The sequence below is a fragment of the Paralichthys olivaceus genome, chromosome 2, assembly GCF_024713975.1.
Source record: "Paralichthys olivaceus isolate ysfri-2021 chromosome 2, ASM2471397v2, whole genome shotgun sequence".
Lineage (NCBI taxonomy): Eukaryota > Metazoa > Chordata > Actinopteri > Pleuronectiformes > Paralichthyidae > Paralichthys > Paralichthys olivaceus.
In genome coordinates, this window is record NC_091094.1 from 18,022 (window position 1) to 32,688 (window position 14,667).

Genomic DNA, 14,667 nt, shown 5'->3' on the forward strand with positions numbered 1-14,667 from the left:
TGAAGTCGAATGCACCTAATGAGTAACAATGACCTTTAACCTTGAAATCTTTGACAGTGAAATCAAAGTTTGATGAGAACATACATGATGACGTGTTCAGTTACTTAAAGGAAAGATCATGCATGTAACATGTATCACAGGAACACTGTTTACTTCAGGAAAACTGTCAGATCGGTTGTGTTTTATGCAACATATATGTTTATACACGCAGGCATGTGCCTTCATCAAACCCTTTTTCTTTCTACGCGAAAATGTTTCACAAAAAGGTGCTTCCAGGTTCTGCAGCTGGACAACATCTGTCTGACTGCGACCATCTTACTCTTTTGACATTTTTTACACATTTACATTCAGCAGCGCTGGAGAAGTCAGACAAAATGTCTACCCAGCATGCATTGCTTTAAGTCAGTGCTGTGCCGTGGAACATTTCACTTTGTTTCACTGACATGTCAGAGGTTACCTGAGTGACTTTAGTTCAAGTGTCCTGCTTTCTGATTGGCTCTTCTGATGATGTTTTAAAATAAAAAATAAAAAACGGTTTCCACAGAATCAATCGAGTTTATTTTTACTTTAACAAATAAACTTAAATGATCAGATGAAAACTGAAAAAATCAATTATCAATAACATTTGACTGAAGGCTTCATGTTTCTGATACAAAAACTTGAAATAAAAAAGTTTCAGCAGCAAAAGTCATCTGAGGTGATGTCACTGGTGATGTCAAATGTAGAGGGGATGGTACTGGCGGTGGGTGAGTCTCTTCCTGCAGGTCGGACACGTGTGTGATGATGTCAGAGCGTCTCTCAAACACTGACTGCAGAACACGTGACCACATTTAGTGGAAACAACCAATCGGCCGCTGTCTACAATCTGTGGAGGATATAACCAATCAGAACTCAAGATTCTTCATGCTGTTCAGGTAAGTAACAGGTTTGTTGGGCCCACGATATACTTGCTGTCCAACGACGCATATGCACAGACAACCGGTTGCATCAGGAACGTTATTGTTCATGTACTCGCTTAGATACCACATGTTACTGGACAATTCCAGTAGAGGGCGGAGTGTTCCGCTCTATAATCTTTTAGTCAGACCTTTCTGCTACTTTTTGATTTGTGAACATCTGTCTGGAGGAACCCTACGAGATCAACATTTTGTGATAGAATGGTAGAATCAAGACAGATTTTCACTTCACACAAATTGATATAATTCTGGACCTGGTCACAGCTCGTCTTCAAACCTCTCCGACGACCCCGTCAAGGACTCACTACTGCCCTGAACTTTATGTAGGTACTGAATCTTACCTATCTGATGCATTAATTTCTATTGACGAGCACAACCAATGCATTTAAAGGACACAGGTTACATGAAGCAGCCGTCTTACATAAGCGTACCCGTCGTTAACTGCAAGTATGTTACCCAACGTCTCACCTCAGAGTACGAGTCCAGACATACAGGACAACTGATCGTCCCCGGAGTCGACCTGAAACGAACAGCTTCTGTCAGTAAGGATGAGACTAATACCTGGCTCTGATACAAAGACAATGTAATCATGGATTAGTCCAATACCTGGCTCTGAACAAACATAATGTAATGGATAGGTCTAATACCTGGCTCTGAATAAAGACAATATAATGATGGCTCAGTCTAACACCTGGCTTTGATACAAAGATAATGTAATGATGGATACGTCTAATACCTGGAGGTGTGCACAGAGGACATAGTGGCAGCGTTGAGGACAGGGGCCGTGTCTTCGTCTTCATCACTGCTGACGATATAACTCTCCCCTGCAGGGACTCTCCTGTTGTGAGGACCTGATGGAAGACACCAAAGATGCTGTAATGTCCCTGTTGTTAAAGTGTAGAAGAACATGTCAGTAAATTCACAACAAAACAGATTTTACCTTCGTCCACCAGCTGGAAGAAAAAAGAAGCAAGAATCAACACGTAACAATCACTTAATGATTTTTTGCATTATTAGATTATTGACACTAATCTGAAGGAAGAAAGACTGACTGACTCCTTGACTGACTGAATAATTGGCTTGTTGTTACCAGCACTGAGTCATTGTTTGTGAGGTCAACCACAGCAGCTTCTGATCCTTCACAGGTCAGATCCACCACCTCCTCCACACCTGAACACACCAGTTATTGATTAATTCATCAGCTATTGGTTAATATATCAGTTACTACAAACTCCTTCATCAGATGTTATCTGTGGCAGTATTGATCTGTACTCACTGTCCTCAGTGTTGTCCATCACATCAATGGTCTCTGTGGAGGGAGAAGTATCACCATCAGGTGTCCTGCTAACATTAGCCATCCTGCTAGCCACTCTGTTAGCGTTAGCTGCTCTGCTGTTTTTGGTGCTGGGTCGGGAACCAACAGGGCTTTCTGTGCTCCTCCTCTTCCTGTGAGCCTGAAAAGGTGACGACATCACACTAGAGGGCGGGGTTTATCCACTAGAACAGTTACTGCTGATTGGTCATCATATCTGATTCCTCATTTGAAACAAAACTGTTTGAATGAACAACCACTCACTTTCCAATCAGTAATGAAAGTTCAATCAATAATACAGGAGTCAAGTGATTTCAATGGCTGTGGCTCAGGGGATTGATCGGGTCGCCCACAAACCACAAGGACAGTGGTTCAATCACAGTCTCCCCCTTTCTGTGTCTTTAATAGGGCTGCACGATATATATCAAAAATGTATCGTCAGTGTGATATCAAGATGTGTGATATACACAGGCTCTATGATGGCATCACTGTGATGACATCACAGTCTTGATGATGATGTCACAGTTGTGCTGATGTCAGGGTAGTAATTTATTTAAGTGAATTAATGAAACATGTTCATCAGAAAATAAGAAAACTCACAGAACTGCTCATGTCATTAGAGGCACACGGACGCTATGGATACCAGGATTCTGAGGACACTAAGGACACCAGGACACTGAGGAGACGCTGAGGAGACCAGGATGCTAAGGACAGAAACTGACACATCAGATACTCATCAAATTAAACTGATCAGATTCATTCAAACAGCACCTTCAGATGATTGATTAATGATCAAGTGCCATCAGTTAGCACCAGTTAGCCTGAGGCTAAAGGCACATTGAAGCTCAACGTTACATTCATGTAAACTGACAGTCTTCTATTTGTACTCTGGATTCATTTTGTTTGTATATTTGCTAAATTAAACTTACAGATACAAAACAAATAGCCGATAGTTCGAATGAGATGACCAGTGTTGCCACTTATAGAATAATTATCATATTTGTTCAAAATGTCCCCCTCTTTACGATCAATAATGTACGATCATTTTCCTCAAATTACAATAATTTGAAGCTTCTGGTAAGATACTTCTACATTTCCCATCTGGCAACGCTGCAACCATGAGACATGAGGAACAATTGTCAACAATGATGAAACTTTTAGAGGACAAGAAACTACAGGATCAGTAAGACGAGACGAAGAAGAGGAAGTAGGAACTTCTTCACAACCTCCTCGTCATTTATTGTTGTCGTCACAAACTCTGCCCTCTACTGGATGTATTGTTTAATGCCAACGTAAAGGACCTATGTTAGCATGTGGGCAGTGGCGGGGCATCGTTTAAACTAAAGGAGCGCTTACACTTGAACTGTTTCAATAAAACTTGCTCTCGTAGCGTAGCTGATGTAAGCTAGTGTGCTGTGCTAACATCGGTCGCTATTTAAAACGTTTTCGTGTTGAATAAACACATGAACTGAGCTAAAATGAGTCAGAGTTTGGACGGAAACAGTTTTGAACACAAGCCTGAAGCAGTAGTTAGTCGTTAGCTTACCGAGCTCCCCTCAGTGGACAGGTGAGACGACACAGGAAGCAGCTGCAGGTTTAATCTCACGATCTGACAACAAACATTTACTCCCGCCGATCAGCTGATGCTAATATTAGCCGCTACCGCCGCCGCTTCCGGAACTACTTCTTCTCTCACATAAATGATTCTTACTGCAACGTTGGCGCCCCCTGCTGCCTGTAAGCCTGAAGTACAGGTTCAGATTCACAGCAGATCCTCAAATTCATGTTTTTATCAATTAACAAAGATTCATGTTTTTATTCATAAACAAAGATTCATGTTTTATCACTTAAAAAAGATGATTCATGTTTTTATCACTTAACAAAGATGATTCATGTTTTTATCAATTAACAAAGATGATTCATGTTTTTATTCATAAACAAAGATGATTCATGTTTTTATCAATTAACAAAGATGATTCATGTTTTTATTCATAAACAAAGATGATTCATGTTTTTATTCATGAACAAAGATGATTCATGTTTTTATTCATGAACAAAGATGATTCATGTTTTTGTTCATAAACAAAGATGATTCATGTTTTTATCAATTAACAGAGATAAATGTTTTTTATCAATTAACAAAGATTATTTGTTTTTAATCAATTAACAAAGATTATTTGTTTTTATCAATTAACGATTATTTGCGTTTTTATCAATTAACAAAGATTATGTTTTTTATCAATTAACAAAGATTATTATTATTGATTAAAACATGAATAAATTGCTGAGGTATCCATGTTTCCTCACCTGTCCTCCATGTTGTCCTCAGGGTTTAATAAACAAGTCAACATTCACAGAACTAATGTGATCAGTAACTGGAACTTCACATTAAAAGTTTGGCATTAGTTTGTTAGAAAAACAAACAGAAACTTTTATTTCACACATTTTACAGATTTTATTTAGACGTTCATTGGAACAAATACTTCATCTGTTTATTTCTGTTTCCTGTCTGCTACTTCCTGTTAGCATGAAGCTAACACTGGTACCATACTAAATAAATAAAATTAGCCTGAAACAACAGTCTTCGGCGTACGCCACCTATGACCAGGTGCATTGAGGGTACTGTATTGCTGAGTTGTGACCAGATGCAGAGGGAGCACTCGTTTGGTGGCGCAGGACATCCGGCCAGGCCCCGCAGAGTCTGCTTTAGGGCCAGACCTTCATGAACGCCACCGGCTGAACGGCCCACTGAGCCGGGACACCTGAACGCACCAGGGCTACAGAGAGGGAGAGAGGGGTGGAGTGGGGTGCAGAGACAGAGAGATTTTTTAAAAGGTAATTCTCTTCCACCAATCTTTATAGAGTCCAGCAGCATGAAGAGAGGAACCAGGTGTGAAGCTATAACAATGGAGGGGTTTGTGTCCGACTAGCCGCTGGCTGTGCACTATGCTAATGACCCGTGCTGTGAGGTAGACGCGCAAGTATTAGAAAAATCGAAGATGAGGCTTTTCAGCAGCCTCTGGAGAAGCATTTACTGTGCGACAGAAGAGCTCCCTCTGCTGGGGACTTTGTGCCATGCACACCGTACACATTAACAAAAAACATTTACAACCCAGTAGAGGACTGGGAAAGAAGTAACTTAGAGCCCAGCAGAATCATATTGATGGGAGAAACCAGCTGCCCAATCAGAACTCAGTCTCAGCTGTCAATCATGTCAGTCGTCTCAGCCCAGTTTTATATCATCAAATAACTAATTAAAACCAAACTAATCAGAAACACTTGAACAAACAAAAGTTTGAGCAGAACTACCTGAAATGACAGAAACCATCTTTAAACATGTATTTAACGGCTACTTTGATATTTTTTTGTTTGGTCCATGTCCCATCTGCTAACATGAAGGAGGAAGAGGGATTATGACCTATACTGTAGCCAGCCACCAGGGGCTGTCTAGATGATTTAACCCTAGGGTTATGCAATTAGTTGTAATGGTTAGGAGCTAGGGAATGCATTATGTTATTGAGTGTCCTCACAACTATGGAAAGACATGTTTGTGTATTTACCTGTGTGTTGATCTAAGTGGTGGAGAAGGTCATGTGATCAACCTGGTTCATCTTCAGGTGGTTGTCGAGGATCTGACAAATCTCCTGGATGTTCGGGACGTAACCCGACTGAAGCTTCGACCAGACGGGAACATCTGAGAGACAGAGGGGGCAATAATCACCGTTAAACCAGGAAGTCACATTCAGAGAGGGGACAACTGTTACACCTTTTAGATCCCTTGAAATTAAGCTGCATTAACGGGACCCAGCAAGATGGCAGAGGCAGCACACGTGCCGTCAAAAGCTCCGTGTAGCAAACATTGAAGACTGAATAATATGGACTTTTAAATTCACAAGAACATTTCCCTGTTGTTCCCATGTAACATATATCAAGTGAATAAGACTAATCATTGAGCATCCTGTAAGTGAACTCGGCCACTTTTAATGACAGCTACAACATGTATGAAGCTAACGCCAAGGCTGTCCTTACACATGACTACTGTGGACCAGAAAGCACAGAGACAAGCACCAAAGGAAATAAAAACATTTTAAACATCACCTTCCAAGCAACCATTAAAGAGAGAGTTCACTGAAAAATGGAAATGTAACTCATTATCGACTTAGCACTATGATAGAGGGGGGGTGAAGTTTCAGGAGTAAACAGTGTTTTAATCTGAATGTCTCTGATACCCTCCTCTGGGAAACCATGCACACTCTTGCCCAATGGCACGCGCAGGGTGCAGCTTCATGTTGCTACATCCGCTAGAATCACCACTTCCCTTAGTGGACTTTTAGGTTACAATATAAATGATCTAGTTTGAGTCAAATATGAATGTCAGGGCTTACGGACACTTGGATGACACCACAGGAGCAGAATGGAGGGCGATTGAAGAATCTACAGCTACTTCAATTGAATTGGATTTGGCTGCAACGCTGTTTACTCCCGAAACTCCGGAAATGTTTTGTGGATTCAAACACTTCTTGAGTTTCAGAACCAAGGACACATACATCAACACATTTCAAAATTCTGAGTGACATTTATCCACCAAAAGAATGACCGATTACATTTTAACATCGACGATAATGTGTTCAATTTGTGAAAATGACACTGAAACGACAGAACATATTCTTCTTATGTGGTGCAGTACTTTCATTATAGGCTGATATTCACAAATGGAAAGCACTAAGAATTCTACCATTCCCAGCAGCCTTTCTTCTTTCTATCTTTGTTATGAAAAGTGTTTATGCTCAGGCATTGTCTATGTTCAGTGTTCCACCTGGCATAATATCTATACCCCATTATTGTACTAAAGGTAAAGTTGCCATATTTGATCTGTGCATTTCTTTAAAGTTGAGTGACCGTTGAGTGACGTCATAATATTTTTGGACCAAACGCACTCACCGTTCAGAGTGACCTCGAAGGCTCCAGTCGACAGGAAGTGAGTCTCCATCATGTTACAGAGGAAGAAGGCCATGAGACAGGAAAAGATCTGAACAAACACAGTCATGTGATGTTTGAGTTGTCACCATGGTAACCAGCTACAGCATCAATTCAATTTTATTTGTATAGCAGCAAATCATAATATACATTATCTCAAGGCTCTTTACATACAAGGTCCTTAAAATCTTATTTAATAAAGAGTTCCCCCAATGAGCAGCACTTTGAGACTGTGGAGAGGAAACACTCCCTCGTTAACCTCTAGCAGAACCAGGCTCAATGTGGGCGGCCATCCGCCTCCACCGGTTGGGGTGAGCAGAGAAAAATGGGGAGGAGAGGAGAGATGGGTGAAAAAGAGGGGAGAGAAGAGAGAGATAGTGGGAAGGGGAGGAGACTAGGGCTGTCAAAATTGCTGCAAAATGACGTTCAAATATTCGCTCTAAAAAACACATCCGTTCGAACCATTTGAATATATGCGCATGCGCAGTATGTCAATAACAGGAGGACAAACTAAAACAACGAGACATAACTACTTGTGTAGTTATTTTTATTTCAGTTTTAACATAAAACATACCTACACATTACAAAATAAGTAAATTAACTAATTGTAAAAAAAGACCGCTCCGTCGCTCGCCACTCTCTCTCTATGCGCGATGCGCATACTGATTTAAATAAACAATTTTAATAACGGTTGGTAATAACCATAGACTGTAAAGGTAATAACGGGTCTCTGTGGGTGAGGTGAGCTGAAGGTAGTTGGAGTGTATGCTGCGAGTTTAGGGGGCACGTCAGCCAGAGCTGTGTGTGTGTGTATGTGAGTGAATGAGTGAGTGAGTGAAACTGCTGAACAGAGGGTCGCAGGAAGAAGGATCTGAAGTGCCCGTGTTTTGGCTACAAAACTCCCCCGAACCGATCCGAAACCCACCCAAATTTTTATCCACCCGCCTGGAAACCCTGGTCGCGTCTCACTTTCAGAATGTGAGTGACGCTGTGTAAGTGCAACTCCTCGACCTGACCTGTCATGCAATGCGCCCACTCGCAAAACAGCCACTGATGTGTTTATTTCCAAAGTCCAATATTAATTTTCACAATCGAATATTCGTTTTTTTTAAATATTCGAATATATATTCGAATTTAGAATATTCGTTGACAGCCCTAGAGGAGACGGGGAGATAGTCGCATCAGTTGCCACAGTAACAGAGGTAATAGATACCTTGTTGTCTTGACTCCAGATCCAGGCTCGGGGAGTCTGGAGGCCGAGGAGCATGAAGGGGTTCTGCCCGCTGACGATCAGTAGGATGGAGATGAGCTTCAAATAGGAGGTCATGTGACCGACACACCTGGGGGAGTGGGAGAGTTAAGGTGGTCTGCACCTGAACAACATGTTGAGGCTTTATAATCTTCCCCAAGTTTAACAATCGAGGACATTTAGTCACAGCTCACCTGTTGAAGGGGGAGGGGGGGTAGTTTTCTCCCTCGATGCGGACGTCTGGGTACAGTTTGCTGATGGTGAGAGAGTAGTCCTGGAACACTCTGCTGTAACCTCAGGAGATACTGAACAAGAGGAGACACCTCAGCTGTTGACCTCTGACCTCTACAGTTTCATCCTGAACCCACTGTGTGTGTGTGTGTGTGTTTGTTTTATTATTGGTTACTAGACATCATCTTCATCACCATGGTGTAGTCTGAAGAGATGTGTCTTTAGGCTGTGGCGGAAGATGTGAAGTCCGGGGGTCAATGTGGAACTCGTTCCATTTAGGAGCCAGGACAGCAAACAGTCGTGATGTTGTTGAGTGGTTAGCTCTCAGTGAGGGAGCAGCCGATTGGCAGATGCCGAGCGAAGTGGAAGTGCTTGGGTGTAAAGTTTGACCATGTGCTGGATGTAGACTGGACCCGATCCGTTCACAGCACGGTGCACAAGTACTAGTGTTTGGAAACGGATGCCACTGGTAACCAGTGAAGGGAGCGGAGTGAATTTAGGTTGAAGACCAGTCGAGCTGCTGCATTCTGGATGAGCTGCAGCGGTCGGATAGCACTAGCGGGTAAACAATCAGTATTAATGAGCACCTTCGTTAAAATAATCCACCTGAGATGTATCAAGATTAAAGAGCCAGATTATTGCACAGATGTGTTTGGATTCGTCACAATAAAAGGCTCAAATGTGAAGTTCCTAACCCACAAGTTTCGAGGGAGCGTTGGATTGGCTAATTGCTAATTGTCCACCAGAGCAACTGAATGATTCTGATCATTAAACCTTTTATTGAAAACATGAAGTCAGCTGATTAGTACTGATCAGAATTGATCAAATCTCAACAAACATGATCTCAAAGTGGTTTACGTGTGAGGGTGGAGACCTGACGGTACCGAAGAGAAACACGGTTTTGATCATGGATCAGATGTGCTAGCTAGCCTGTTAGCCACCATGCTAACGAACTCACCAGTACTGGAACCTGAGCACCGGGCCGGTGTACAGGGAGGGTTTGGCGGCTTTGCCGGGCTCTGTGGACGAGGAGAGGTCGGGGCCGTCGGCCGGAGAGTGTCCGCGCTGGGGGCTCGATCTGCCAAGATAAACGTCCCGGGCCGTGAGGGCGGTGAAGAGCAGCAGAGCCGCCAGGAGGCCCGCCTGACTGTACTCCGCCATGTTTGACTGAGTCACCGCTTCCGGTTCCACACTTCATAATAAAAGAGAGAGACACGCAAACACACACGCACGCGCAAACACGCACGCACACAAACGCACGGACACACACGCGTTATAATGGGCATTAATTATACTGACTATTCAAATGTATATGATCTTAAATATATTATTGTTTTTTCCCCTGTGTAATGTGCTCTATTGTGAAAGTATGACGTTTTTTCTGATTCTACTTGATTAGAATTATATAAAATAAAAAGTTATGTATTGTTTTATATAATCTATGATGGTATGATCTCTCCGTGACGTCTAACGTACCCGCCACGCGCCAGGAAACGATTTGACGTCATAAGTGCGGGACGCTGTGTTGCCGGTGGATGGAGGGATGAAGGTGAAAGAATAAAAATATGAGCGAATAAAAGATGAACTGACGTTTGACCGCTGACGTCACAAAGGTGCGTTGATCAGCTTTTTGTTCCGTTTGTGCTGAAGTTAGTTTCCGGTTGAGGTTTAAAATGAGTCACCGTCTGAAATTTGATTTGTGAGAATCCAAACACGTTTTCAGATGTAGACCACATCAGACCAGGTCCTGATCAAAGATTAGACTCTGAGAACTCAAAACGAGAAGGAAATCAATGTCCAGTGTCAGACAGTCAATCAGCAGGAAACAAACAGGAGCTGTTAAAGTGTCAGATCAGTTTTATTCAGAATAAAAACAAACCCTTATGCATCACTTAGATGAGGAACAAAACAGACTCACACATTTACAAAGTTTCCAGCAGGAATAAAACACCTGAACAGGTAAGAAAACAGGGAAAAGGTGAACAACATGTCAGATTACATGTCTACTTGTCATTGTATATGTCCATATATTATATAATATGTTAGATTACATGTCTACATGTGTGATGTGTTCAGGGTCTTCTGTAACCCTCTTGTTTGTCTCTGTGTTTCAGGACTGTGAGGGGGGGGGGGTGTGACCATGCTGAGTGTTGGGTGGTTGGCGAGGTCTGGGGTCCTGGAGCTCCGCCTCCTGCGGCTTCCAGCTCGAGGAGTCTGTTCTGCGGTGATCCACAGGAAGTCACCTGCATGTGTCACCTGGTGTACAGGTGCATCTGTTGGATCACCCTCAGCCTGCCACAGGTTACCTGTAAGGATGATGTCAGGTGTTGGCGGTGGTGATGTGGCGAATGATGTAGCAAGTGTCGCTACAGGTGCGTCTGGCTGGTACGGCAGCCTGGCGGACTCAGCTCCGGTTCACCTGTGTGAGCACTTCCTGGTAAGCGTCCAGCAGGTGAGCGGGATGCCGTGGTGGCTGAGTATCGTAACGGTGACGTTGTCAGTCAGGACGCTCATCACTCTGCCGCTTGCTGCTTACCAGCTGGTCATCATCTCCAAGGTCAGTTGAGGGTGATGGGGCACTGATACATCAGCTGTTGATATATTTATCAATATTAAGATTCCTCTTTATGGTCCCACACACAGCAACATGCAAACATGGGGAAATTTGAACTCTGTATTTAACCCATCCGTGTGAACGGAGCACACGGAACACAATCCACACAGTGACCACACACGGAACAGTGGGCAGCCATGAAGGCACCCGGGGAGCAATTGGGGGGTTCGGTGCCTTGCTCAAGGGCACCTCAGCAGTGCCCAGGAGGTGAACTAGCACCTCTCCAACTTCCGTCCATGCAGGACTTGAACCGGCCGCCCTCCGGTTCCCAAGCCAAGTCGCTATGGACTGAGCTACTGCTTCCCCCTATACACTATAGATCAGTCAAGTTATGATCAGCTGATGAGTCTGAACAACGACAACAAAGGGTTTGATTATCAACACTCATCAATTTCAATTTGAGTTTGTTCAGTCTCCATGACAATACAGATCCAACAAACAGGAAGTCAGTGACACGCTCATGAATTATCTGGTTGTCCATCATGGTAACTATAGTAACCTCAAGGTGATGTGCAGGTGGAGGCGCTGCAGGTGGAGATCTCTGAGCTGGCAAAGAGGCTTCGATATGAAGTTTCTGTCCGAGCGCAAGAGAGAGGCTGGACGGAAAAACAGAGCAGGTAACAAACAACCAAACAAACCAATAAATAATCCAACAAACAACCTAACAAACAGGGTTTTCTGTTGCTCACCACCCTTCTCTTGGTCTGTTGCTTTCTGTCATTCTCTGTTCAGTGGTTCTCTGTGATTCTGTGTCCAGGTTCCAGTTCCAGAAGAACCTGCGGCGTATCGTTTCTCAGCTCTATGTCAGAGAAAACTGTCACCCCTTCAAAGCCAGTCTGCTGGTCTGGGTTCAGTTTCCTATGTGGGTCAGTCTCTCTGTGGCACTCCGAAACCTGAGCCTGCATCAGTCTGGTAAGCATCTGGTTCAATGTCTGGATCAGTCCTGGTTCAGTTTGGATCAGTCCTGGTCCAGGACTTAAACCTGTGTATTATTTGTGCAGTGGTACAGTGTGATTTGGCAGCAGGGGGAGCTCTGTGGTTCCCTGACCTTACATCACCTGACTCCACCTGGATTCTGCCGCTTGGTGTGGGACTCATCAACCTGCTCATCGTGGAGGTCAGACTGTCATCAGTTGTGTGATAACATGACCTGTGACAGCAATCATCCAACTTCCTGTTTTCTTCTTCAGGTTTTTTCTCTGCAGAGACAGAATCCGACACGTTTCCAGAAGCTGCTGCTGAACTGCATCCGAGGATTTTCAGTCTTAATGGTTCCCATCGCTGCGACTGTCCCCTCAGTGAGTCTGTCTCTTTCTTCTTGCATCTCCTGGTCTTGTGATAACAATCAAAGCCCCGTTAGAACAAATGAATGGATTCAGAAAGTCAAACGCTGGAGTGCTTTTACTTTGAAACAGGTTCGGGAAGTGTTGGAAATACATTTGTGACATAGCCAGATAAACATTGTGTTTCACAGCAGAATAAACAGAGAAAATGATCTTTCACCTGAATTTGAATGTTTATCTCTTCAATTTATGTCACAAACATAAACAGTTGCTACACCTCCTGTGTGCATTTCAAAACTAAATCCCTTCTTTTGTTTAAAAAAAGGAGTTTTATTGTGAAACATTTGCAGCAGTGGCGATGCCCAGCTTCATACTCTATACTACTGGTATTTATTTGAGTACACAGGACTACTTTTATACAAGGAAATAGTCCTTTTTATGACCATATTCAAGTCAAAACACTGCTGCAGTAGCAGAACTCTGTAGAACATATTGTTGAACTGAGAAGATAAATACACAGATGAATAAATATACAGATGCTGTAAATATGAATTGATTGTGACCACTGCTGTAGAACAATTGCATGTGAGCAGGTTAAGATCCATCCCCTCGGTGAGTCCGTGTGTGGTTATTGAAACATCTCTCTAACTCATGTTTCTTTTACAGTGCATTTCTCTGTACTGGTTCATCTCCAGTCTCATCGGATTCAGTCACAACCTCGTCCTTCGTTCTTCTGCGATTCACAAAGTCCTCAAACTACAACGTCCTGGATCAGAGACTCCGTATAGAGACCTGCTGTCAGCCCTCGTCAACAAATACTGCAAATAAATACACACAGTACTACATATAAATACACAGTACTGCAAATAAAGTGTGAAAAACACATGTACACACACAAGTATTTCACAATTGTGATCTGCTCTACAGCCTCACATCAGAATGGACCAATGAGAAGAGACTGTTTTATATAGGAAGTGGTGTAAAGTTAATAAAACTGTCTTACAGTGAATCAACATTCTATCCAGATACTTATGCTGTGATTTCATCAGGTGATATCATCAGTTTGTCATAAACATGTTTGATGCTCAGTTTCATCTTCTGTAGTTTGAACTAACCTGACCTTTGACCCAGGATCATTTCCTGTTTCTCACTATGACAAGCGTCCTGCTGAAAAACTGTAAATAATATTTCGAGGTGGACTTGGTCTGACTGCGTCTTGATCTGTCGACAGCAGTAGAGATTAAAAAAATCAACCCCATCAAGTCGGACACTTCTCGTCTCGTCGGAGAGACGAGAAGAACAATTTAACAGCATTTATAAAATCCTTGTTTTTGAACAATGAACACTGAAAATTAAGAATGTAAGGTGATGAAAACTCATCACGTCATCTTTGGAGAGAAACTCATCTAACTTCCTGTTTGTTGAAACAATAAAAGCCGAACTGAAAATCAAACAGGAAGTGAATCAGAATGATGGAGAAAGTTTTATTTCGATTTATGTACGTCAGCCTCTGATGAACAACCACCCATCCTTCACTCCTGTATAAAGTCTAAGTCCAGGAGAAGTGAGGACACAGCAGAGCGTCCTCCACTGAGTCACTGAGGGAGTGGGGGGGTGATGAGCTTCTAACACGTGACACAAACATGAAGAAACACAAACAAATGTCTCTGGAGACAAAGTGCTGACACACATGTAGAAGACAGACGAAGACGTGAAGACAGTTTGTGGTGATGAGAGCTGACGACGGTGTCAGGTGATGTAAACATGATCACTTCCTGTCTGTCTGCTCCACCTCTCACCTGAAGAACGAGGAGGATCTGATGCTGAACGAGTCTGAGCAGAAAACCTGCTGCTGAGTTGTTCAGCTGTGAAACATGAACTCTGGACCAATTCTTCAAAGATCCTCTAGAGGTCATATCTGAAAATGGCTTCAGATACAAACGTTGATGCAGAAATTTACACGATAACCTCAGTTTAATGATTAAGTGTTCAGCTAATAATTTGAAATATTAATTGTATTTATATTTGTTTCGACAGAATTTTGA

The 14,667-nt window shown here is 42.8% G+C and overlaps 3 protein-coding genes across 5 annotated transcripts; 1 reads left to right on the plus strand and 2 right to left on the minus strand.

Moving 5' to 3' along the window:
* Positions 1–535: 535 nt before the first annotated feature.
* Positions 536–4,027, minus strand: rnf4 (ring finger protein 4). 2 transcript variants are annotated; one of them, XM_020111439.2, is made up of 8 exons: positions 3,815–4,027; positions 2,869–2,972; positions 2,233–2,410; positions 2,047–2,126; positions 1,897–1,909; positions 1,693–1,807; positions 1,425–1,476; positions 536–865 (listed from the first exon to the last, which is right to left on the minus strand). In XM_020111439.2, exons 2-8 carry the CDS (start codon positions 2,878–2,880, stop codon positions 716–718), a joined length of 600 nt encoding a protein of 199 aa, XP_019966998.1. In that variant the 5' UTR covers positions 2,881–2,972; positions 3,815–4,027; the 3' UTR covers positions 536–715. The 2 variants fall into 2 exon arrangements, with proteins under 2 accessions (XP_019966998.1, XP_019966999.1); XM_020111440.2 differs by having other exon boundaries at positions 2,869–2,985.
* A 671-nt stretch (positions 4,028–4,698) lies between these two features.
* On the minus strand, positions 4,699–9,997 carry selenot2 (selenoprotein T, 2). The gene is made up of 6 exons (XM_069531004.1): positions 9,684–9,997; positions 8,689–8,799; positions 8,459–8,585; positions 7,210–7,297; positions 5,829–5,962; positions 4,699–5,045 (listed from the first exon to the last, which is right to left on the minus strand). Exons 1-5 carry the CDS (start codon positions 9,884–9,886, stop codon positions 5,841–5,843), a joined length of 651 nt encoding a protein of 216 aa, XP_069387105.1. The 5' UTR covers positions 9,887–9,997; the 3' UTR covers positions 4,699–5,045; positions 5,829–5,840.
* Positions 9,998–10,165: 168 nt separating this feature from the next.
* On the plus strand, positions 10,166–14,075 carry cox18 (cytochrome c oxidase assembly factor COX18). 2 transcript variants are annotated; one of them, XM_020111247.2, is made up of 7 exons: positions 10,166–10,338; positions 10,840–11,282; positions 11,856–11,956; positions 12,097–12,251; positions 12,341–12,456; positions 12,530–12,637; positions 13,289–14,075. In XM_020111247.2, the coding sequence occupies exons 2-7, from the start codon at positions 10,866–10,868 to the stop codon at positions 13,448–13,450; spliced, it is 1,059 nt and encodes a 352-aa protein (XP_019966806.2). In that variant the 5' UTR covers positions 10,166–10,338; positions 10,840–10,865; the 3' UTR covers positions 13,451–14,075. The 2 variants fall into 2 exon arrangements, with proteins under 2 accessions (XP_019966806.2, XP_019966807.2); XM_020111248.2 differs by lacking the exon at positions 10,166–10,338 and adding an exon at positions 10,363–10,684.
* The last annotated feature ends 592 nt before the right edge of the window (positions 14,076–14,667 follow it).

Excerpts from the sequence above, each read along its gene's own strand:
- rnf4 (XM_020111439.2), bottom strand. Across the intron at positions 2,127-2,232 it reads GATGGACAACACTGAGGACA|GTGTGGAGGAGGTGGTGGAT; the intron begins GTGAGTACAGAT and ends TGGTGTGTTCAG. Across the intron at positions 866-1,424 it reads GTCTGGACTCGTACTCTGAG|ATTGTAGACAGCGGCCGATT; the intron begins GTGAGACGTTGG and ends TATCCTCCACAG.
- cox18 (XM_020111247.2), top strand. The coding sequence starts at position 10,866 with ATGCTGAGTGTTGGGTGGTTGGCGAGGTCTGGGGTCCTGGAGCTCCGC. Across the intron at positions 12,457-12,529 it reads TCAACCTGCTCATCGTGGAG|GTTTTTTCTCTGCAGAGACA; the intron begins GTCAGACTGTCA and ends TTTCTTCTTCAG. Across the intron at positions 12,638-13,288 it reads TCGCTGCGACTGTCCCCTCA|TGCATTTCTCTGTACTGGTT; the intron begins GTGAGTCTGTCT and ends TTTCTTTTACAG.